Source organism: Chrysochloris asiatica, unplaced genomic scaffold (genome assembly GCF_000296735.1).
Source record: "Chrysochloris asiatica unplaced genomic scaffold, ChrAsi1.0 scaffold00160, whole genome shotgun sequence".
Classification (NCBI taxonomy): Eukaryota; Metazoa; Chordata; class Mammalia; order Afrosoricida; family Chrysochloridae; genus Chrysochloris; species Chrysochloris asiatica.
In genome coordinates this window covers 7496559-7521315 of record NW_006408678.1, presented here as the reverse complement: position 1 = coordinate 7521315, position 24757 = coordinate 7496559, and the positions used below count along the sequence as shown (strand labels likewise).

Here is a 24757-nt window from a genome sequence, read left to right as displayed (position 1 = left end):
CCAAAATGCTCCTTGGATGTCAAAGCCAGGATAACCAGACTTTGTCTCTCATACTTCGGACATATTGTCAGGAGGGACCAGTCCATGGAGAAGGATATCATGCTAGGTAAACGGGAAGGTCAGTGAAAAAGAGGAAGACCCCCAACAAGATGGATTGGCACAGTGGCAGCAGCAATGGATTGAAGCTTGACAATTATGAGTAGGCATGGGACTGGGCAGTATTTTGTTCTGTTGTGCATAAGGTTGCTATGAATTAGAATTGACTTGATGGCACCTAACCACACCATTTAATGTCTGTTCCTGCATCCTCTTATTTTAGAATATTCAGCAATGCACTTTCATTTCAACTTCCCCCAATGTACAAGATAGTTTATTTCAATCTAATTGGGGGGAAAAAACATAGTTAACACCTACTTTGTGAAAAATTTTGCTAAATGCTTTTATTTGTTTAACTAAAATCAAGTCTCATGATTACATGAAAAACTGAAGATCAGAGTCATTACTTAAATCATCTGGTTAGTAGTGACAGAGCTGGGGGTCCAGACCTTATCACCCTGATTCTTCAGGCGTTGCTCTGCCCACTGGGAAATCTATAAATTGTCATAAAAACATTATTGCTGTTCTTTTCATGGATAAACGCACAAGGGTACTATATTTGTTGTTTCTTATGTAACACTCGCTAGTGACAATGCTCTATTCCAAAGTGGGCTAAGTTTTGTTTGCCACATTTACCGTTGAACTTTCCTGACCCTGCATTTGTTTGTGCAGTTTCCTCAGGAGTGTTTCAGCCTAGTCCTGTGTATCTTGTTATTTTGACTCATTACATTTTAAGTCTCTTGAGGGAAGTGGGACTACTGCATTGTTTTCTCTATTCCTACAGCTTCTTTAAATATCGGACTAGACATTTATTGGTGGTTCTGAACAGAGACAACTCCTTTGTTAACTTATAAAAATTATAGCATCATTGATAGAAATAAGGATAGTAACCAACACTGTAGGGAGAGAAAATGACAGCGTCTATTTTTTAATGTATTAATAATATGGCGATGATGATGGAGTTAACTAAAAAAAGTGTGAACTGTACATTAGACAGAGGAATCCAAATGAAAGTCAAGAGTTGATGTTAAAAACAACAACGATTTGTGGTCTTTGAATTCTTTTTCTGTAACAACTCTTAACATTTACAATTTTCATTAAGTTTTTAAAAAGAAAAACTTGTTTCAGGGGATAGAAACAAAGTGGAAAAATAAAATATAATTTTACAGAAATAACTTATTAATATTTTTATCTTTGTCTTTTCAGGATTTTTTTGTTTAAAAAAAAATCTATTAGAAATGGTAATGAAAACATTACATATCAAAATCTGTAGACACCCTAATGTTCTGAGGAAATTTTTCAGGATTATATGTGTTAATTAGATAAAAATAAAAGTGCTAAATAAGTGATCTGAACTTTTAACTCAAATTGAAACAAAAATTACAAAACAAATACTTATTTTGTTACAGTAAAAATTTTTTTAAGTTGTTAATGTGTATGGGAGTGAAGAACTTAGAGGCAATAGTGAAAACCATGAGAAAAGTGAGTTTTTGAAGAGCATGAATAAAGAGAGCAGAGTATTGAGGACTAAACTTGGAATTGCTAAGGATAAAGAAGTGCACAGAGAGAAACAGGAAGGCCTCGTCACGTGGCAGGAGAAGCATTGGCAGCAACTGACGAGTCGCTTACATTGAACTAGAGAGAAGTTGTTGGTGACGTTCAGTAATTTAGTTGGATGATTATTTGTAAGTTAGGAAATAGATATAGGGAAGCCCAGCAGAGAAGACATAATATTTGAATAAAATCTCACAGACAACTTAAAAGGCAAGTTTCAGAGGGTAGTTATAGAATCAGCCATATGCTGAGGGAGAATCCCCGCTTAGAGCAAATGAAGTCATTCGTGTTAGATGAACTCTACATTACTTTTAAGTAGAAAGTGGATACTAGGTGAACTGTGACAAGGTGTTAAATAAATGGGCTATAAAAGGAATGCTTTTGAGTACTGGGGTGAGGTAGGGGATCGGGAGAAACAAGATTAAATACAACATGTGACTTTACACTGTGGATTTATAAAAGATTTGGGTTTTTTAGCTTTTTATTCAACGGTTTTCTATAACATCAGTAAAGAATAAAATAAACCTATGATGTTTGCCAAGCCGTTTGAACTGCAAGGTCAGCGGTTCAAGGTCACCAGCTGCTCTTTGGAAACCCTATACAGGGTCACTATGAGTCGGAATCGACTCGGCAGCACTTCATAACAACAACAAATGATTCTTTTAACAGGTTAAGAGTTTGCTTAATAAAGCATAGTCAAGGTATGAGGAGTGCTGGTGGTGGCTGTAGGATAAGCACGGGACTGCTAGCCACTAGGTCAGCAGTTTAAATTCAGCCAGCCCACCACTATGCAGGAGAAAGATGAGACTTTCTCTTCCTGTAAAGATTTACAGCCTTGGAAACCCTGTGTAGTGTCACTATGAGTCAAAGCCTATTGTGGCGCTGTGGGTTAATGCGTTGGACTGTGAAGTTGTGTGAACCAAAAGGTCGGTGGTTCTAGCTCACCAGTTGCTCCTCAGAAACCCTGTACGGAACGCTATGGGTCGGACCTTACTCGATGGCACTTAATAACAAGAAGAAGCAACAGCAGCAGTTGGGGATCTAATCAAGACTGGGGATAACAGAGTTTGCTGGATAACCATATTAGGAAGCTAAGTTTGATGGAGGTAGTAAAAGGGTAGGAAATAAATCCAGAAGCTTGGTTCAAGGAGATGGGCCTTGACAGGATAGAGCCCTGCTATTAAGTGACTCTTAGTATTGGTGATGGAAGTGAGACTCATTAAAGACCTTAAGGCCTAGAAGCTTGGATACACAGTCTAAGTATGTATGGAGGCATAAGCATCTGTGACCAAGTATGATTTGTACATTAGTACAAAAAGAAATAAAGAAGTTTGCTACAGTAAGTAAGTCCTGGGAATCATGAAAAACCATAGGAGGAGAGATTTGAGTAATAGAGCGATTCACCTATATAATAGTGCAGCAGGATTGCTGTGAGTGGGAACCGACTGGACAAACTTAACGACAACAGCAACAATTCAACAGCATGTGCCTTGTGTATATTGTGTTAACGAGCTGAGTGCTGGGAATAAAGAACAAGATACCATTCTTGATGATGACTGAACAAACAGGACAATGTGGCTCATTCTCTCAGCTCTTAAGCAGTTTTGACTTTATCTTATATATATATTGAGCTACATATGCTTTCATTTGAAAACATGGGTTCAAAGCGAAAGAAAGCTTATTCAGGTATTGTAGACAGATGAAATCTCAAAGGACATAATTGCCACACAAGCACAGAGGTGTGGTGTAACTTTGTTTTTTCAGTGCGTGGCACTATGGGTTAATGCACCAGACTGCAAAGCCGTTTGAACTGCAAGGTTGGCAGTTCAAGCTCACCAGCTGCTCCTCGGAAACCCCATATAGGGTCTCTATGGGTCAGAACCAACTCAGTGGCGCTTAACAACAACCTTTTAATGCTTCATTGCCAGAGCCAAAAACCATGACCTAAAATGTTAAAATTTGAACCTTACTTGGTTATTATAATAGCAGCAGTAAGAATTTATTGAGCCTAATGTGCAAGGCTGTGCTGTGTACTATATGTGCATTATCAGGTTCGGTCTTCACAGCAACCATGCAGGATGATGGGTGTATCATCACCATTTTACAAATGGGCAAATGAGGTTCACAGTTGGCCACTGTCACCAAAGCAGAGAATAGGGCTGCTGGGACTTTGAAGTCAGGTATCTCTTCAGAGTGTGAGCTCTTGGTTATTACTGTATCAGACTTATTAAATGTTAGTATTGTTTTCTGAATTTTTATACCTTGTACATTAAAGAGCAATACTTTAAAATCAAACATCGAAATCTAAAATTTTGAGATTGTGACACCTTTCAAATTTATGTGTATATACACACACACGCACATATACACATACATATTAAATGTTTGATAATGTGGAAAAATGATAGTAAGTAACTTTTTTTTTTTTTTAAACAGGGATTGCTTGGCATTTTGTACAGAACCAGTTTTTGCCAGTTTAGCCAACGTTCTTGGTAACTGGGAAAACCTACCTTCCCAAATATCGCCAGACATTAAGGATTATAAACTTTATGATGTAGAAACCAAATATGGTTTGCTTCAGGTATGTATGTTTATTCAACATATGAAAAGAGTTTCTGTTTTAAAAAATCATCTTTGGCTATTTCAAGTTTATTAATCATGTTGACTTTGTAAACTGTTAGGACCTTTTTAGTAATTTAAAAATTATTTCTTTGTTCTAGAATTGATTTCTACAGTGTAATTGTTATATTTAAATTATATTTTAAATGTATGAAACTGAAAACATTGGCAACCCTGGAGAAGGGGAGTACCTGGAGGTTGGGAGGGCCCCATGGTTTAACCATGTGTGCATTTCATGAACAACACATTATTTTGAAATTAAAAAAATACAAATTTAAAAGTAACAGCATTAAGGAAATTACTGAGTAGCTATCAAGAGGTATGTTTTAGCATTTTTATATGGAGAGACATTTTAATGTTCGTGGAAAAATGGAATTAAAAGATAATTAAATTTTTCCATGAACTTTTAGAAGATCCTTTTATGTTTACTTTTGAGATTTTTCCTTTCTTTGTGGAAATAACTGAATGCAGAAGTAATCGAATATTATTAATATTACACACAAGTAAAATTTTACTGAAGAGAATTCAAAAGCAGTTATAGTAGTACATCAACAGTGAGCTGCCAGAAATTCAAACCAGATTCAGAAGATGACATAGACCTAAGAATATCATTCCTGGTGTTGTATGGATCTTGGCTGAAAACAGAGAATGCCAGAAACATGTGCTTTATTAACTATGCAAAGACTTCTGACTGTGGAGCATAACAAACTATGGATGTTGTTATTAGATGCCATCGAGTCGGTACCGGCTCATAGAAGACCCTATGTACAACAGAGTGAAACACTGCCTGGTCCTGGGCCAGCCTCACATTTGTTGCCATGCTTGAACCCACTGATGCTACTACTTTGCCAGTCCATCTCGCTGGGGTCTTCCTCTTTTTATCTGACCCTCGACCTTACCAAATATGATATCCTTCTCCAGCAACTGGTCCCTCCTGAAAATGTGTCTGAAATATAAGAGATGAATTTTGGCCATCTTGGCCTCCAAGGAGCACTCTGGCTGCATTTCTTCCAATGCAGATCTGTTGGTTCTTTTGGTAGCCCATGGAACTTTCAGTACTCTCCTCCAACACTATAACTCAAAAAGCATCAATTCTTCTGTGATCTTCCATATTCACTGTTCAGCTTTTTCATGCATATGAGGTTATTGAAAATACCATAGCTTGGCTCAGGCACACCCTAGTCCTCAAGCTGACATCTTTGCTCTTCAACACTTTAAAAGGTCTTGTGCAGCAGATTTGCCTAATGCAATACGTCGTTTGATTTCTTGACCTGCTGCTTCCATGAGTGTTGATGGTTGATCCAAGAAAAATGAAGTCCTTGACAACTTCAATGTTTTCTTCATTGATACGAATGTTGTTTATTGGTCCAGTGTTAAGGACTTTTACTTTCTTTACATTAAAATGCAGTCCATACTGAAGGCTATGCAATCCACGAGAACCAAAATATGACCTTGAATATATCCCACCTGAATTTAGAGATCATCTGAATAACATATTTGATACATTAAGCATTAAATACCGAAGATTAAATACCGAAGACCAGTAGGCTTGTGGGAATACATCAAGAACATCATATAGGAAGAAGGCAAAAAGTCATTAAGAAGACAAGAAAGAAGAAAAAGATCAAAATGGATGTCAGAAGAGACACTAAAATTTATTATCTAGCTTAGATATGCTAAAGCAAATGGAAGAAAGGAGGAGGTACAGAGCTGAATAGAAAATTTCAAAGGTCAGCTCGAGAAGACAAAGTCAAGTATTATAACAAAATGTGCAAAGATCTGGAGTCAGAAAACTAAAGGGGAAGAACACTCTCAGCATTTGTCAAGCTGGGGAACTGAAGAAAAAATTCAAGCCTCGACGTTCGTTATTGAAAGAGTCTCTGGGCAAATTATTGAATGATGCAGAAAACATCAAAAAAAGATGGAAGGAATACACAGAGTCACTGTACCAAAAGGAAATGGTTGATGTACAACCATTTCAAGAGGTAGCATACGGTCAAGAGCAAATGATACTGAAGGAAGAAGTCCAATGTGCATTGAGGGAATTGGCAAAGAACAAGGCACCAGCAGTTGATGGAATAAACATTGAAGTCTTTCAAGAAAGTGAGGTGGCACAGGAGGCACTCACTCAATTCTGCCAAGAAATTTGGAAGGCAGCTATCTAGCCAACTGATTGGAAGAGATCCATATTTGTGCCTATTCCAAAGAGAGGTGACCCAACAGAATGCAGAAATCATTGAACAGTATCTTTCATATCCCATGCAAGTAAAGTTGTACTCAAGGTAATACAGAAACGGCTGCAAGCAAACTGTGAATAGCATTGTAAAACATGGATTTTCCAGAACATTTCATTGTGCTCATAAGGAACCTGTACATCAACCAAGAGGCAGTTGTTCAACCAAAACAAGGGGTTACTAAATAGAATTAGGAAAGGTGTGTGCTTCCAGGATTGTATCCTTTCACCATACTGTTCAGTCTGTTTGGTGAGCACATAATCCAAGAAGCTGAATTATATGAAGAAGAACATGGCATCAGAATTAGAGGAAGACTCATTAATAACTACGTGGGAGAAAGATGAGGCTTTCTGCTCCCGTAAAGATTTACAGCCTCAGAAACCCTATACAGGGTCGCTATGAGTCGAAACCAACTGCACGGCACATAACAACAACAATAATATGCTGATGATACAACCTTGCTTGCTTGGAAAAGGCCTTAAAATTCTTATTGAAGAAGATCAAAGACAATCACCTTTAGTGTGGATTGCCCCTCATTGTAAAGAAAATGAAAATTCTCACCACTGGATCAATAAATCACATCATGATAAGTAAAGAAAAGTTGTAAAATACTTCATTTTGCTTGGATCTGCTATCAATGCTCATGGAAGTGGCATTCAGAAACTCAAAAGAAATATTACATTTGATGAATCTGCTGCACAAGTCCTGTTTAAAGTGTTGAAGGATGTCAGTTTGAGCAGTGAGCTGTGTCTGACCCAAGCCATGGTTTTTTCAATTGCTTTATATACATGTGAAAGCTAGACAAAAATTATGAAAACTGTAGAAGAATTGATGCATTTGCATTATGGTGTTGGCAAAGAATATTGAAAGTACTGCCAAAATAGACTCCCCAAAGAACAACAAATCTGTGCTGGAAGAAGTACAGCCCAGAATACACCTTGGAAGTGAAGATGGGGAGACTTTGTTCTTGTTCTTTAGACATGTTGTCAGGAGGAATCAGTTCCTGGAGAGGAACATCATGTTTGGTAAAATGGAGGATCAGTAAAAAAAAGAGGACGATCCCCATCAAGATGGGGTGACAAAGTAGCAGTAAGTGTGCTCAAACATAACCATTGTGAGGCTGTTATAGGACCAGGCAGGGTTTTGGTTCTGTTGTGTATAGGGTCAGTGAGTTGCAAGTGACTCACTGGTACCTAAACAACAAAACAACAATACTTAAATTTCCTGGCAGTTAAAGATATATATATTTTTTTGCATTTGCAATGAAATTTTGTTGTTGTTAAATGCCATCAATTGGGTTCTGAGTCATAGCAACCCTGTATAGGGTTTCTGAAGAACAGCTGGTGGTTAGAAGTCCAGTGTTTATTCTACAACACCACACCAGGATTCCAATGGCAAGTTCATTTCTATGTCAGCATAAAAGGAGAAGCAGCAATGATAATTGTAATTTTTATAAGTATTTGTGTAATTATACACATTTAATGTGAAAATGTCTGGTTTCCCCCGTTTTTAGGTTTCTGAAGGATTGTCATTTTTGCATAGCAGTGTGAAAATGGTTCATGGAAATGTTACTCCTGAAAATATAATCTTGAATAAAAGTGGAGCCTGGAAAATAATGGGCTTTGATTTTTGTGTATCTTCAACCAATCCTTCTGAACAAGAGGTAATGAAGATTTTAGTCTCCGCTTTAAAGCTGTGGAAATTTGTGTTAGCACCTGAGTGAAGTAGAGAATTTATGCATCTGATGTATATAGTGGTGTAGGATCAGTGGTATGTTGAAATGTACTGCTTTGTCAGAATTTTCTATTGTTTGTTGGACCTGGCTGTATTAAGCTTTTTCTTCAGTTCATTAGTTATACAGTTATTCATCTTAATTGATAAAAGGATGCCAGTTAAACCAGTTTCACAACTGTTGAGTTAAATAGTCTTTTGTTTTGTCTTTTCTTGTCGGAACCTAAATGCACACTGTAAATTTATATCAGTGTTTCTCCAACTTGTTAGACCATAGAATCTTCCATTAATAACTTAAAAAATAATGATGATAGTTGACATGTATTGAAGCATTTTCTGCTCATTCTTCATGTATTTACTTAATTCTCACAACTTAGTGCGATATAGGAATAATTAAGATGAGGTACAGGAATAATTAAGTTGTTAAGGACTAACATAGTAAATAACCTGTTAGGCAGTTGATAAATGCTATAGCATATAGAATTTGAACCAAGTCTTTCTGATTCCATCTTGTCTGTTCTCAGTGATTATACACCTGCCTCTTTGTCTTTAGGGAGAGACTGCAGTATATTAGCAATGTTTTGTGTTGACTGGGTCCTAATGGTTTGGAATGCCCTTTGTGATATGGCATCTTGTTTTATTTTAGGTTTTTACTGTATATACTTGTTAAGGACGACCATAATTTGACCTTGAGCTGATTCATAATTTAAGCAGTCATTTTAAAATAGGAGCAGGATGAATCTGTTTGAATATATATTAATGGATCATGCACAATATTAGGTCTCGCCTCTGCATATTTCTTTAATCCTTACAATAACTTTATAAACCCAGTAACTGACATCCTGGTATGGCACTATAGGATAAGCACTGGATGACCAATACTTCACAAGGTTGGTGGTTTAAACCCAGCAGCCACTCCTTGGAAAACCCTATACAGGGTTACTGTGAGTCAAAACTGACTTGATGGCACTTAACAACAACAACTAAATTACTTGGCTAATTAGGGGAATAAAAGGTTTCAAAGCACTATTTTAACCCATTAAACATGAATCCTGTGTGTGAAAAAATATCCAAAGGTACTTCAGAAATTTTGTGGAAAAATTTCTTACCTTTTAATTCCATTTTTCTATGAACTTTTTGAAGTCCTCTCATATACCACTTCTTCCCACATCCACACCACATCTTTATAGTGATGATCTGTCTTCTGGAAGAAAACTCTGACCTCAGAGTTTTAAGAGATCTTATTTGATACTTGCATTTTCCAGATCTGTAGTTTCAGGAATTTTAGAATTGAATTTGGTGGTTGCATTTTTATTTGCATGACTAATGTGTGAATTTATGGGTCGTTTGCTGCCTCTTAATAGCTGCTTGTTTTCATTTAAAATATTTAATTCATAAAATTCTTTTTCTTTCTCTTATAGCCTAAGTTTCCTTGCAAAGAATGGGACCCAAATTTACCATCATTGTGTCTTCCAAATCCTGAATATTTGGCTCCTGAATACATACTTTCTGTGAGCTGTGAAACAGCCAGTGATATGTATTCTTTAGGAACTGTTATGTATGCTCTATTTAATAAAGGGAAACCTGTATTTGAAGTCAACAAGCAAGATATTTACAAGAGTTTCAGTAGGCAGTTGGATCAGGTATTTGTCTATAAACATTTGGTTGTTTTAAATATTTGATGAACTGTTTAATTTTGTGTTTTCTGAAATGTGTTCAGAAAATTTTCTACAATGAGATGTTTCCTATTTTAAATTTATATAATTCAATTTCATAGAATTAATTTTATAGATAATAAGGTCTAATGTTTGAATTTCTTGCAGTTCCCTGTTGATGTACTTGTGCAAACATTTTTTCATTATCTTCAGAATAATTTTATTTGTGTGTGATATTCATGAAATTGTTTGATAATTGCCATAATCTATGGAATCACTTTTTTTGAAATGCGCACAAGTATGGATCTCTTCTAGTCAGTTGGACAGATAGCCAATCTTCCCCTTTTCTTGGCCTAGATATGTGAGCACTTACAGCATTGCATTTGTATGACAATTGATATTCCATCAATCCCTGGAGGTTGGGTTTTTGCTAGCGCCTTTGCTGTAGCTTGGAGGTTTTCCTTTGATGCTGTTGGTTTTGATCATGTGTTATCTCCTGAAATTCTGACAAATTCGTACTGGTATAGTGACTCATTGGATTCCTTCCATCTTTTGACACTTCCTACACTGTTTTAAAGGAGCTCTGGTAGTGTAGTGGTAACGAATCTGGCTGCTAACCTCAAGGTTGGCAGTTCGAAACTACCAGCTGTTCCGCGGAAGAAAGATGAGGCTTTCTGCTCCTGTAAAGATTTGCAGCCTCAGAAACCCTGTGCAGGGTCACTATGAGTCGGAACCAACTCCACGGTACTTAACAACAACAACAACACTGTTTTACCCATAGAATCCTTCAGTATTGCAACTTGAGGCTTGAGTTTTTTCTTCAGTTCTTTCTGTTTGTGAAATGTTGAGTATGTTATTTCCTTTTGGCATCTTAACTTGCACGTTTCATTATAATACTTAAATTTGTATTCTCAAACTGCCCTTTTAAAATTTCTGTTTACCTTTTTTACTTGATCATATCTTCATGTGCTTTAGCTGCTCTACATTCAGTATGAATTTTTAGTGTCTTTTGACATCCAAAGATCTTGGTGGCATAGTGGGATGTGTTGGGCTGTTAACCACAGGGGTCAATATTTCAAATCCATCAGCCACTCTGGGAGAGAAAGAGGAGGCTTTTTGTTCTTATAAAGATATAAAGGCCAAAAATAAAACAAACAAAAAAAAGAACAAAACAACAACAAAAAAAGATATAAAGGCCTCAGAAACCCTACATAGAGTCAGTCACTATGAGTCAGACTCGATTCAGTGGCATTAGATTTGGTTTGGTTTTCAGGTTTGTTGGTTTTTGACATCCATTTTGGTCTCTCTTTTTTTTATTACCTCTTACCTTTCCTTTTAAATGACCTTTGCTTTCTTCATGTATGCTATTCTTGATGTCATCCCACAACAACTCGTCTCATCTTCTGTCTTTGATTTTCAATACGGTAGAGATAATTAAAAAATAATTGTAGTAATACATTGACGGAGAACTTCCAGAAATTCAAGCCAGATTCAGAAGATGGCATGGAACAAAGGACATCATTGCTGACGTCAGCTGGATCTTGACTGAAATTGGAGAATACCAGAAAGATACTTATTTGTGTTTTGTTGCCTATGTAAAGACATTTAATATTGTGGATAATAGCAAAGTAAAGGAAACATTGCAAAGAATGGGAATATCAGAACACTAATTGTACTCATGCAGAGCCTGTGCATAGATCCAGAGGCAGTTGTTCCAGTAGAACAAGGGGACACTGGATAGTTTAAAATCAGGAAAGGCGTTTGCCAGGGTTGTTTTCCTTCACTGTACTATTTCAGTCTGTTTGTTGTTGCTAAGTGCTGTTGAGTTGGTTCCGACTCATAGGTAGATACATTTGAATTATGGTGTCAGCAAAGAATATTGAAAGTACTGCCAAAATATACTCCCAAAAGAACAAACAAATCTGTGCTGGAAGAAGTACAGCCAGAACGCACCTTGGAAGTGAAGATGGGGAGACTTCGTTCTTGTTCTTTGGACATGTTGTCAGGAGGGATCAGTTCCTGAAGAGGGACATCATGCTTGATAAAGTGGAGGATCAGCAAAAAAAAAAAAGAAGATCCCCAACAAGATGGGGTGACAAAGCATCAGTAACAGTGTGCTCAAACATAACAATTGTGCCATGTCTGTCAATCTCTGGTTGTTGTCTGTTCTTTCTGGTTTTCATTCCAAAGAACTCCCTTTAGGATGTTTTGAAGCCCTGGATTAGCTTTAACAAAATCTCTTAGCTTCTGTTTATCCTGGAATGTTGTGACTGCACCATTGTATTTGACAGTTTTGCTGGATAGACGATTCTTGGTTGGCAGTTTTTTTTCTTTTAGGGTTTTATATATGTCTCCCCATTGCCTTCTTGGCTGCATAAAGTCAGAGCTTAATCTGATTTACTTGTCTTTGTAGGTGACAGTTCTCTTTTCCCTGGCAGCTTTTAGGATTCTCGCCTTGTCTTTGATTTTGGAGAGCTTGATTATGATATGTCTCAGTGATTTTCTTTTAGGGTCTATCATTCCTGGGGTTCTGTCAGCTTCTTGAATGTCTATCTTCTTGTCCTTCAAGATGTTAGGAAACTTTTCTTCCAGTAACTTTTCAACTATTTCTTCTGTGGACTTCTGTGATTCTTCCTGTTCTGGAATGCCAGTATTCTTAAGTTATTCCTCTTTATGTTATCCAGCATGAATCTTAGACTCTCTTCAGATTTTTTAATCCTTTTTTCTGCTTGCTCTCCTATCTTATCAGTATTGAGAGATTTGTCTTCCAGATTGCTGGTTCTGGCTTCCATCTCTTCCATTCTGCTCCTTTGCCCTTTCAGTGTATTGTCCATTTCTAATGTTTTATTATTAATCATCTGGACTTCTTTTTGCAGGTTTTGGATTGTTTCCAATGCTGTATCTATCTGGTTTGATTGTTTCTGTAGCTCTTTCCTGACTTCTTCCTTATTTTCCTCCACCCCTTTTCAGAGCGTTTGAATTTGTTTCCATACCATTCTTCTGAATTCCTTCTCAGGCAGATCCAGAGCCTGCTCTTCTACTGGAAAGTCTGTGTTTGCTTTCAGCTCATTTGTCTCAGTTACTTTTTTCTGTTTTTGGACATAGGTTGAGATCTTTAATTGTGTTTTCTTGGACATTTTCAGCAGTTATGTGGGTTTTTAATGCTTAAATGGCTGTATGTTGCTTTGTTGATAAGCTTGCTGAGCGTCTCCTGGTGGATATGATCTGAAGCTAGGCTTCCCTTTTCACATGTAATGCCTAGCAGCTGATATTGGCTCTTGTCCAGATGGTGGGGTACTACAGGGTATACTTGTAGCTTGGCTATATGGGCACAGTTACTGTCTCTTCTTGGGTAAGGTAGGGGGAGAAAGTTCCCACCCCTGGGAGAAGAGTGAGGCCAAAAGGACCAAAGACAGGAACAATATAAAAGTGGAGACAGAAACCAATCAGAAACAAAAATAAAATTGTGATTGACACTGTTCACTGGTCTTTGCTGTGCAAAGGGTCCCACCTAGGTAAAGTATGGGGCAGGTTTCCTCTCTGTGCCCTTGGAAAACTGTGGGTGCAATGCTGGACCCTTTTGGAGGTGTGCTCCTGCCCACCTGAAGGCGTCTGGGCTGTGCAGCAGGGATGCACTCGGGGTGAAGAGGAGAGAGATGTGAAAAATGAAAGATGAAAAATCGGTCACACCTCTCCCTTCAGGGGTGCTGCTTATCAGCTTCTAGCTCTGGGTCACTGCCTCTGCTTGGCTGTGGCCCCCGCCCTCTGGCCTGAGAACTTCTGGCTGCCAGGCTGGGCTGCCGGGCTGTAGAACTCACCATATTTTGCTCTTTACCTGTAGATTTCTTCTCAGTGGGTGCTGGGAACTGGTGCCTGGAACCTTAAACAAGATCCAAAGCTCTGCAGTTTTTCTGCGGACAGCTCTTTCTCTGCTTTTATTTGGGTTTTGGCAGAGGAGTTTTCACTGTCTGTCTCTGCTTTCCCTGCCCCAAACTGGAAGTCGACTAATTCCTTCAGGGTGTTTGATTATTACTACAAAGTTTTCATTTCAGAGACTGAGTATTCCGGAACACTTAATTGTGCTCATGAGGAACCTATACATACCAAGAGGCAGTTGTTCCACTATACCAAGGGGACACTGAATGGTTTGAAATTAGGAAAGATACGTGCCAGGGTTGTATTCTTTTAGCATACTTATTCAGTCTTTATGCTGAACACATAATATGAGAAGCTGGATTACATGAAGAAGAACGTGGCAGCAGAATTGGAGGAAGACTCGTTAACAACCTGTGATATGCAAATGATACAACCTTGCTTGATGAAACATTCATGGAAGCAGCGGTCAAGAAATCAAACAATGTATTGCATTAGGCAAATCTGCTACACAAGACCTCTTTAAAGTGTTTAAGTACAAAGATGTCGGTTTGAGAACTAAGGTGCACATGACACAAGCCGTTGTATTTTCAGTAGCTTCATATGCATGTGAAAGTTGGACAATGAATCAGGAATACATTTTAGTGTTGGAGGAGATTATTAAAAGTACCATGGACTGTTAGAGAATAAACAAGTCTGTGTTGAAAGAATGTTCTTTCGAAGCCACGATGGCCATACTTAGGCTCTCATACTTCAGACATGTCAGGAACAAGCAGTATGTAGAGAAAGATATCATGTTTGGTAAAATGAAGGTAAAAAGAGGGAGACCCCCAACATGATGGATTGACATGGTAGTAGCAGCAGCAATGGGCTCAAGTGTAGCAACAATTGTGAGATTGTTGCAGGACCAGACAGTGTTTCTTTCTGTTATACATTAGGTTGCTGTGAGTCAGTACCAACTTGACAGCATCTAACAACACAACAACAAAGACGTTTTCCTAACTTTGCCCCCTGTGTGCTCTACTATATTCATGGACATATTTGCAACACATATTTGTGGGATTGTGGGTATAATCCCATAATCCCATTTGCCTCTCCACACTTGTTCAACTTGTGTGTCTGTCTACCTACTCTTAGGGATATTACTGTTACTGTCATTGCCGGACCTGATATGTCATAATATTTACCTTTGCATTCTGTGCTCCTATCAGTTTTCTCTTTGTCTTGATCATTTTACGCTGATCTCCCCTTTAGTGTGTATTACCTTTCACTTCACCCAAGTTGCTCTGTGTCTACTCTCTAGTGACTCTATTTCCCACCTCTGACTGACTGTTTTTGTGTGTAAACCTGTAAACCTTTATTGGACTTTTAATAATAGCGGCCCCACACATTATTGTCCTTTTGCAATTGACTTATTTCAATGAACATAATGTTTTCCCTGTTCATTCATGTTAATGGATACATGGTGTTCCATGTTTTGTACCATAGTTTGCTTATCCATTCTTCTGTTGTTGGACACTTAAATTGTTTCCATCTTATTATTGAGAATAATGCTGCAGTGAACATGGATCTACATTTATGTGTTCTTCTCACGGCACTTAAACGTTTCCTAGGATAGGTACCTAGTAATGGGATTGCTGGATCATGGTATTTTTATTTCCAACATTTTAGGGAAACCAGCACCATACTGATTGCCATCGTTTTACATTTACACAGATGTGTGTGAGAGCTCCAGAGTCTGTGCACCTCTACCAGCATTTGTTGTTTTCTGTTTTATTTGAACTTTGCTATTAATGAAATGGAGTCCTGGCATAGCACCGTAGGAGAAGCACTGGACTGCTAACTGCAAGGTTGGCAGTTCAAACATAGTAGTTGCTTCTAGGAAACCCTATGTAGTGGCTCTATGAGTCAGAACCAACTCCAAGGATATCGATAGCAACGTTAATGAGATGATATCTCATTGTTGTTTTGATTTGCATTTTTAGAATGGCTAATGATCTCAAGCATTTCCTCATGTGTTTGTTGACTGACTGCCTTAATGTCTTTGGTGAAGTGACTGCTTATATCCACTGCCCTTTTTTAAATTATATTGTTGTCTTTTTGTTGTTAATATGTTTGACATTCTTTATAAATTTTAGAGGTTTCGTCTCTTGTCTGTTAAGTCTTTGCAAAAATTTTTTCCTAGTCTGTAAGTTCTCTTTTTTATTCTTTTGTATACCTCAGCTTCTGTAGGATACATTTCCAGAATGTCTTTGTTACAAATATATTTTCAGGTAAATTTTTTTTTTAAGGATTCTTAGACTATTCTCAATATTATTGCATATCTTTTTTAAATTACTATTTTTTAAATGATTTTATATTCCCATTGATTATTATCTCTGTTTTGAATAGCTGAGTCGTTTAGGATCTAGTTCACTTACTAGTGTTCCTGAGGAAGTCCGTGAGCACGTGAAGCTGCTGTTGAATGTCACTCCCGCTGTGAGACCAGATGCAGACCAAATGACAAAGGTGAGTGTGTGCGTCCACATTTCTGCCTTGGGGAAAGGGTCAAAAACGAAACAAACAAAAATTACATTGCTCTTGTTGTTAAGTGTCAAATCAGTTCTGACTCAGCGACCCTGTACAGAGTTTCTGAAGAGCAGCTGGTGGGTTTGAACCATTGACCTTTTAGTTAGCCGTTCAGTACTTATCCTGTAGTACCACACCAAGACTCCTAAAGTAGATTGTGTGGTTGTTGTTAAGGGCTGTTTTGTCGGTTTTGACACATAGAGACGCTGTAGAGAGTTTCCATGGAGTGGCTGGTGTTGTGGTTAGCAGTTTCATACTTACCCGACAATGCCACACAAGGTCCAAAAGTAGATTGTTAAGTGTCATCGAGTCGGTTCCGACTCATAGCAACCCTGTGTCGGTTTCTGAGGCTTTTAATCTACTCAGAGCAGACAGCTCATCCTTCTCCCAAGGAACGACTGGTGAGCTTGAACCACAGACCGTATGGTTCACAGTCCAGTGCTTATCATATGAAGCCACCATGCTCCCTAAAGTGGGTTAAATGCTTCTAAAACAAAATCGAGTAGACTATAGTTATCAAGTAATATCTGTATTCTTGAACATACTGAAATTTCTGCATATTAGCTGTCTAAAACTCTTAAATACTTCGTATCCATTGTTGCTGTGATGTGAAGTTAACATCTCAAATGAACAGAGTCCTCAGAGTCACAGGCAGGTGTGCAGAAGTGCCACACTGAGACACTCCACTTTCATTTGCTCGTAAGCATGGAGTTTTCACAGATTATTGGTACTCTTTATGCTGGTGTGGTGCTGTAGAATTAGCAACGGACTGGTAACCACAGGTTGGCAGCTCAAACCCACCAGCTACTCCTTGGAAATCCTTTACTGAGCCACTATGAGTCAGAATTAATTCAATGGCACTTAACAACAACATGCCCACTAGGCACTTACTTGATTCTGAGTATTTAAGTGGTTAATAGAATGTTAACTTCTAGCCAACTCACAGGTACTGACTCTTATGACTTGAACTTGAAAGTAAAATTAATTATTGCTTTATCCTGGTTTTTATCATTAGAATTTCTATATTAAAATTTTCCTTAGCTTTATTTAGCAAGCTGTGACAGTTTCAAATAGAAGTACTCTGATGTTTTTATTTATCAAAATTATTTCCTATTTTTAGATTCCTTTCTTTGATGATGTTGGTGCAGTAACAATGCAGTATTTTGACACCTTATGCCAAAGAGATAATCTTCAGAAATCACAGTTTTTCAAAGGACTGCCAAAGGTTCTTCCAAAGCTTCCCAAGGTCTGTTGTTATTCCATTTCTGATTATAGTCAGGATTTTAGAATTTAAAGTATACTTTTCGCTTGCTATAATAACTCTTCCAAAGAAATTAAGAATTTTGATTTTCAGTGTATAAATGAGTATACGAAGGGCCTTTAAAAGTTAGTTGAAACATCCCATTATCTCTTAATTCCATTTTTCCACAAATGTTTTGAAGCTCTTTGAAAGGCTATAAGCTATAGCCAAAAGGCTACTGATCCCTTTTGCATGTTTAAAAAAATCATTAAACTGGATAAAAAATGAGAAGAATATTGCTTATGCATAGACAGAGCTTGAACCTTAAATGTCAGAAGAGGCCATAAGCTGTTACTGTGTAAATCACTGCCACATCAGGTACTTTTCTATTGGTGCTGGTGATGTTAGGCACCACTGAGTCATTTCCTACTCATAGTGACCCCACATGATAGACAAAACTTATCCCATAGGGTTTTCTTGGCTGTAATCTTTACAGAAGCAGATCACCAGGCCTTTCCCCCTCAGAACTAACTGGGTGATTCGAGCCCCCAACCTTTTGGTTGTACCTTGGGATTCTTTTATTGATCCTGAACCCCAAATGCACTACCATCAACCTGAGTCTGACTCACAGCGACCACACAGGATAGAGTAGGACTGTTCATGAGGGTTCTGTAAATCCTCCTCCCAGGGAGTGAGGGGTGCATTGGAACTTTTGACCTTGCAGTCAGTTGCCCACTTTGCCAGCAGGGCTCTTTAATTTCCTTAACTCTCCTTCTGACATATAAAAGCATGAATGTACTATTATCTGGAAAATGCTGGCGAATGCTAAAGAAGAGGCACAGGTTAGAAAGTTGGTTGTAATTCCTAATTGCAAAGATTGTTTTCAGTGTTTAATCTGTCAGGGATTCATTGATTACCTGCTGTTTGTCTAACACTTTGTGTAAGTGCTACAGAGATATGAAAGAAAAAAAGGAAACTAAAAATTACTGATTGTAGTTTCAAGGCTTGTATAGAATAAATAGGGTTGACTTTCATGAACATATTTGCTTATTCAAAGATCGAGTGTTTGATTTTTAACTATTAGAAATTATATTGTACATTGTAGCTTGGTGGTTGAAAATGTTGACTTTTACTGTACAAATATTCTCTGCTCTTTTATGTAAATAGTCTATAAAATCAAAACCATAAGGGTATAGCACAAGAGAACAAAATTGTCAGTATATGTGCTTAACTTGTGTGTGGTATGAATCAAAAGTAATGAAGGGATTTAGAGGAGAAATGTATCAGTGGGGAGTGTCTTAGGAAAGTTCCCTAAATGGCCATGGTATTTCTAGGTTATGTACCTCCTATCCTTACATGATTAAGACTAGTACCCTATTTCATTCTCAAACGTGTGCCAACTTGGACTTTTACCATTTTGCCTTTCAGCGGGTCATTGTACAGAGAATTTTACCTTGTTTGACTTCAGAGTTTGTAAATCCTGACATGGTACCTTTCGTTTTGCCCAATGTTCTACTGATTGCTGAGGAATGCACCAAAGAAGAATATATCAAATTAATTCTACCTGAACTTGGTCCTGTGTTTAAACAGCAGGAGCCAATCCAGGTATGTATGCAACTGTGTTTGCATTTTCATTCATTGATATTCTTCAGGAGGGTGACTGTCATTGAAAACAAAAAGAATGCATGTGTGACTTTTAAAAAATTTTGAGGTAACAGTATTAACTCTTTTTTTGTCCATTAGTCAGAAAGCTATTTTGTATGTGATTGAAGTGAATCATTCCTAAAATTAAAAACAGACTTTGCAAGTATGTGTATGCAGCACTTCATAAATTACCATCTCAGAAGAGAAATTGTAATGAGATCATTTTAATTGCTAAACTGCTGGCCTTGCTGAAAGTTACATATTTTGGAAACTAAGTATTTCTTTTTCTCCCATACCGAGGCTTGTTTGTTGTGTTACTCATACAACAAACGTTTTTGTAGATTGTTTCTTTAATTTGTAGATGACTTGTGCCAGTTGTTTTTATCTTACCAGTATTAAACACTGAAGAGAAAAATTCTTTGCAACACCTTGACACTAAGCAATATGTGTGTATGTGTACTGTAAGTGAGAATGGTGTGCATCTCTGCTGCAGACCCTTTTACAATGCCTGTGGCCAGATTCAGGATTGTCTAGACTTCAGAGTCACACATTGGGGTTTGAATCTAGACTCCTTGTCCTAGAAACTTGATGTGGGTAAGTCATTGCCCATTTAAAGCTCCATTTCCTCAATTCTCAAGTGAAATGGGCTGTTGGGGTTGTATTCGACTTCAGGCACATAGTGAATACTATTTTATGTTGCTGTGTCAGTGCGTGGCAATAGCTTATTGCTACTTGTTTCAGTGGACTCACGACAGGCTGTTTGTAGTCCTTTCCTCAAAAGGAGGGAAACAAAAAGCAGTATAGAAGTAAGACAAGAGTTTCTGTGGACTAGGGGAAGGGCAAGGGAGGGACATTATCCTTTAATAAAGTAGCTTCCCTGTGCTGTTGTTGTTAAGTACTGTTGAGTTGGTTCCGACTCATAACGACCCGGTATAGGGTTTCCAGGGAGTGGCTGGTGAGTTTGAAATGCCGATCTTTCAGTTCAAACCCACCTTGTGGTCCAGTGCTTTGTCTCACAGTGCCATTCCAGGATTCCAGGTTCACCATACATTGGCAAAAAGTCAGGAGGGATACGTGATGGAGTTACGCGTTCACTAAACTAGTCTTGTCAAGGTCATAGTATGTTAAGGAGCCAGCATGCTATTGGAGCATCCTGGTGTGGCGCTGCAGGATAACATACTGGACTGCAAGGTCATTTTGAGCTGCAAGGCCAGAGGCTCAAACCCACCAGTCTCTCCTCAGAAACCCTATGCAGAGCCGCTTATGAGTCGGAACCGACTTGACACATAACAACAGCAAGGGACCATAATCTGGATTTTTGTTTGCCTCCATTCTTTGGTATTCTTTTTTTCCTTAGTTTTCTGTGTAAAATTCCTTCTGAAAAATTTTAATTGAGACTTGAAAAAATTAAGTATTCTTCATAAATAGCTAGAGTTGGTTCTTTATAATTTCGATATGTAGGGGCTACTGAGTAAGGAATGAAAGTAGGGGAAGTTGAGATGTTAACATTTCTTTACAGAAGTTTCCTTATAGTCCTGTTAATTTCTGTACCTTCTCCTCTCTTAATAAAGAAGACCAAAGGTGGTATTAAATTATTAGAATTGAATGAGCTGTTATCTTTTCCAATTTCTGTTGCACTGGAGAAGAGTAGATATTACTTGATATGCTTATATACAGGTATACCTAGTTTATTGTGCTTCATAGATTTTGCTTGTTTTATTGTGCTTTGTAGATTTTGCATTTTTTACAAATTGGAGGTATTGAGCAAATTTATTAGCATCATTTTTCTAACAGAATATGCTGAATTAATGTCTCTGTCACATTTTGGTAATTCTCAAAATATTTCAGACTTTCTCATAATGTTATTTCATACTTTATAGACTATTGTTGTGTTGTGAAGTGCCATCAAGTTGGTTTTAACCCATAGTAACCTTGTATAGGGTTTCCAAGGAGCGACTGGTGAGCTTGAACCACCGACCTTGTGGTTCAGACTGACCTTGCAGTCCAGCGCATTAACCCACAGAGCCAGGCTACATATTAATGACTATAGGATAATGTAAGGTTAACTTTATATGCATAGAAAAACAAAAATATTGTGTGGCTTGCTTTATTGTGGTATTTACTTGATTGAAGTGGTCTGGAAGCAAATCTGCAATATCTCCAAGGTATGCCTATAAATTCATAAAATACCTGATCTAGGCAACTAGATTATGTTCAAGGGTCAAAAATGTAACCAACAAGAGAACTATGAAGTGAAATTAGTCACAAAAGGAGAAATACTGCATAGGACCACTACTATAAAAGACTAAGAAAAAGAACCCATACTAAAAGCGGGAAAGGGTATTCTTTGCTGATTACTGGGATATGGGGGGTGGGATGAAGGGAGGGAGGGGAAGGTGTAGCACAGGGTACAGGTGTAGCACAGAAATAGACACAGGATAGTTGGGTGCTGGGGGGGGGGCAATATACAAGAAGTGGGAGGGGAATGGAAGAACAAGGTGGATGGGAAAACAATTAGGCAGGTTTGCATGGGCTAAATGGTACAGAGGTAAATAATGATGTATGCACAACCTTGGAACAACAGGACTCTGGGATACAGGGATTGAGACATGGTTGGAATGAGCAAAAGGGGGGAAATAATGTTAAGATGCTTGGCTGTCTTTTGAATCTTGGTTTCCCTGGCATACAATTATAAAATAGACACTTGAGGTGGAGAGAAAGGAATAGCCAGAAAAATCACCATAGAAAGCTTGTTAAGTCTGTCTTCTGCCTATAACTGATTGGAATACCTAAAATGGGGCTATAACTTGCCTAGTGAAGGAGGCTTCCTGTGGAGCCTCTGCATTACATAAGACCATAGGTGGAATCCTGAATCCCATCCAGAATCTTCAGAGGAGGGAAATTTCCACTTGAAAGGACAAGCAGATCAGCCTGGAGCGGCTAGAAGAACAGAAGATACTTCTTGAAAGAAAGATCGACAGGAAAAATACAAAACAATAATGGCAGTCCAACTGACTACTACAAGAACAAACAAGTTGCTTGCCCAGGAGACATCAAGGCAAGTGGTCAGGTCCCCTCAGGGTAAACCCCATTCAAGACTGAGACTCAGTGGGAATACACAAGCAGACATGTGCTCTGACTGGTGACCACATTGGTCACCAATAAGGGGAAGTGAGGGAAAAACAGCAATGAAGCTTTGAGCTAAGTCCAGCCACGTTCAGTACACTCCTATGAACTTGGGTGAAGCAGCAATTTGGCCAGATCTGGGGATCAAGTTGGCTAGCAGTTTGTCAAGACCTGGGAACTCCTGGGCCCAGAGTCAGTGACATAGCCACAGAGGACTAGAGTGGAAAGTGAAGTGTCGGCACAAGAATACCCACACTTGCAGGTAATACCCACTTGACCTGGCTTCAATGGCTGGATAATCAGAACTCAACTAGAAGAAGAAAGAGGAGAACAAGAGTAATCTGATCCACTCAATTTGAAGAATTTAACCTACAACATGACCCAAGGGGTGGGGGGATGCTACAAAGGCAAGAAGTGACTGGCTTACAAGCTTTCAATGGGGAGCCTAGATTCAAAGGGCATGGGGGAAGGTAGAATCTCCACTAAGTAGTATCCAATCTGTCTGGGTGGGACTAATGAAAGGAGATGAGGATAGCTCTCATGTGACACAATAGTGCATAATTACTATCAAGACGGACTGTACCTCTGTGAACAGGAACTAGACAAGGATGCCCTATATCACCGCTCCTATTCAGTATTGTGCTGGAAGTTTTAGCCAGAGCTATACGGCATGATAAAGAAATTAAAGGCATCCATATTGGCAAAGAGGAAGTAAAACTCTCCTTATTTGCAGACGATATGATCCTATACATAGAAAATCCCAGAGACTCAGTAAAAAAACTATTAGACCTCATTGAAAGATTCAGCAAAGTGGCTGGGTACAAGATCAACATACAGAAATCAATTGGATTTCTCTATAGCAACAACAATAACGATGAAAATGACATTAAGAAAACAATACCATTTACAATACCATGCAAAAGATGAAATACCTAGGAATAAACATAACCAGAGAAACAAAGGATTTATACAAAGAAAATTACAAAGCATTACTACAGGAAACCAAAAGAGACCTACAGAAGTGGAAGAACATACCATGTTCCTGGATAGGAAGACTCAACATCGTGAAAATGGCAATACTACCCAGAGCAATTTACACATACAATGCAATCCCAATCCAGATTCCAACAACATTCTTTAAAGAGATGGAAAGGACAATTACTAATGTTATATGGAAAGGAAAGAGACAATCTCTTTAACAAATGGTGCTGGCAGAACTGGAAAGCGGTATGTAAAAGACTGAAACAAGACCTTTGCCTTACGCCATATACAAACATGAACTCAACATGGCTTAAAGATCTACATGTGAATCCCAAAATTATGATCATCAATGAAAAAATAGGGACAAATATGAGGGCACTAATCCAGGGCATATACAGACTGCCACACATTTTGAAAAGTATACAAACAAAACTAGACAAAATAGATGATTGGGACATACTAAAAATTAAAAACTTGTGTTCATCAAAAGACTTCACCAGGAGAGTAAAAAGGGAACCCACAGACTGGGAAAAATCTTTTGCAATGACATATCGGATAAGGGACTCATCTCTAAAATATATAGGAAAATACTACACATCTACAAAAATAAGACAAATAACCCAATTAAGAAATGGGCACAGGATATGAACAGACACTTTACCAGGGAGGAGATCCCGGCAGCCAACAAACATAGGAAGAAATGTTCACAATGCACACCAATGTTCATAGATAGGTGCACTGTTTAGCAAAAAGATGGAGACAGCCAAAGTACCCATTGACTGAAGAATGGATAAACAAGCTGTGGTACATACACACAATGGAGTCCTATGCTACCTTGAAAAATAACAAGGAAGCTGCATGCCACTTCCTAACGTGGATGAACCTTAAGGACATTATGTTGAGTGAAATTAGTCAATCACAAAAGGAAAAATACTGCATAGGACCACTACTGTAAAAGACTAAGGAAAAGAACCCATACTATTCCACTAAAGTGGATTCTTAGCAGGCTGCTAGGGCACAGGGGTAGGGTTAAGGGCGGGAGGGGAGGGTGGAGCACAGGGCAGGGAATAGACACAGGATAGTTTGGCTGTTGGGGAGGAGGGCAATATACAAGTGGGGAGAGGGGAATGGAAGAACAAAGCAGATGGGAGAACAATTAGACAGATATGTAGGCACAGCCTTGGAACAAGAGGGCTCTGGGATGCAGAGACTGGGACATGGTTGGAATGGGGAAAAGTGGGGAATAATGTTAAAATACTTGGCTGTCTTTTGAACCTCGGTTTCCATGCATTATATTATAAAACAGGCACGGGAAAGAGAGAAAAAGGAATAGCCAGAAATATCACCATAGAAAGCTTGTAAGTCCGTCTTCTGCCTATAACTGATTGGAATACCTAAAATGGGGCTATAATGTGCCCAGAGAAGGAGGCTTCTTG

The 24757-nt window shown here is 38.3% G+C and overlaps 1 protein-coding gene across 1 annotated transcript in view; it reads left to right on the top strand.

The window, feature by feature from the left end:
* SCYL2 (SCY1-like 2 (S. cerevisiae)) overlaps window positions 1-24757 on the top strand; it is an 88636-nt gene that overhangs the window by 29155 nt on the left and 34724 nt on the right. Inside the window, exons 3-8 of the mRNA XM_006871114.1 lie at window positions 4087-4231; window positions 8017-8166; window positions 9656-9877; window positions 16154-16270; window positions 17451-17576; window positions 18999-19175. Of these exons, the coding sequence (XP_006871176.1) occupies window positions 4087-4231; window positions 8017-8166; window positions 9656-9877; window positions 16154-16270; window positions 17451-17576; window positions 18999-19175 (937 nt within the window). The remainder of the gene's footprint in view (window positions 1-4086; window positions 4232-8016; window positions 8167-9655; window positions 9878-16153; window positions 16271-17450; window positions 17577-18998; window positions 19176-24757) is intronic.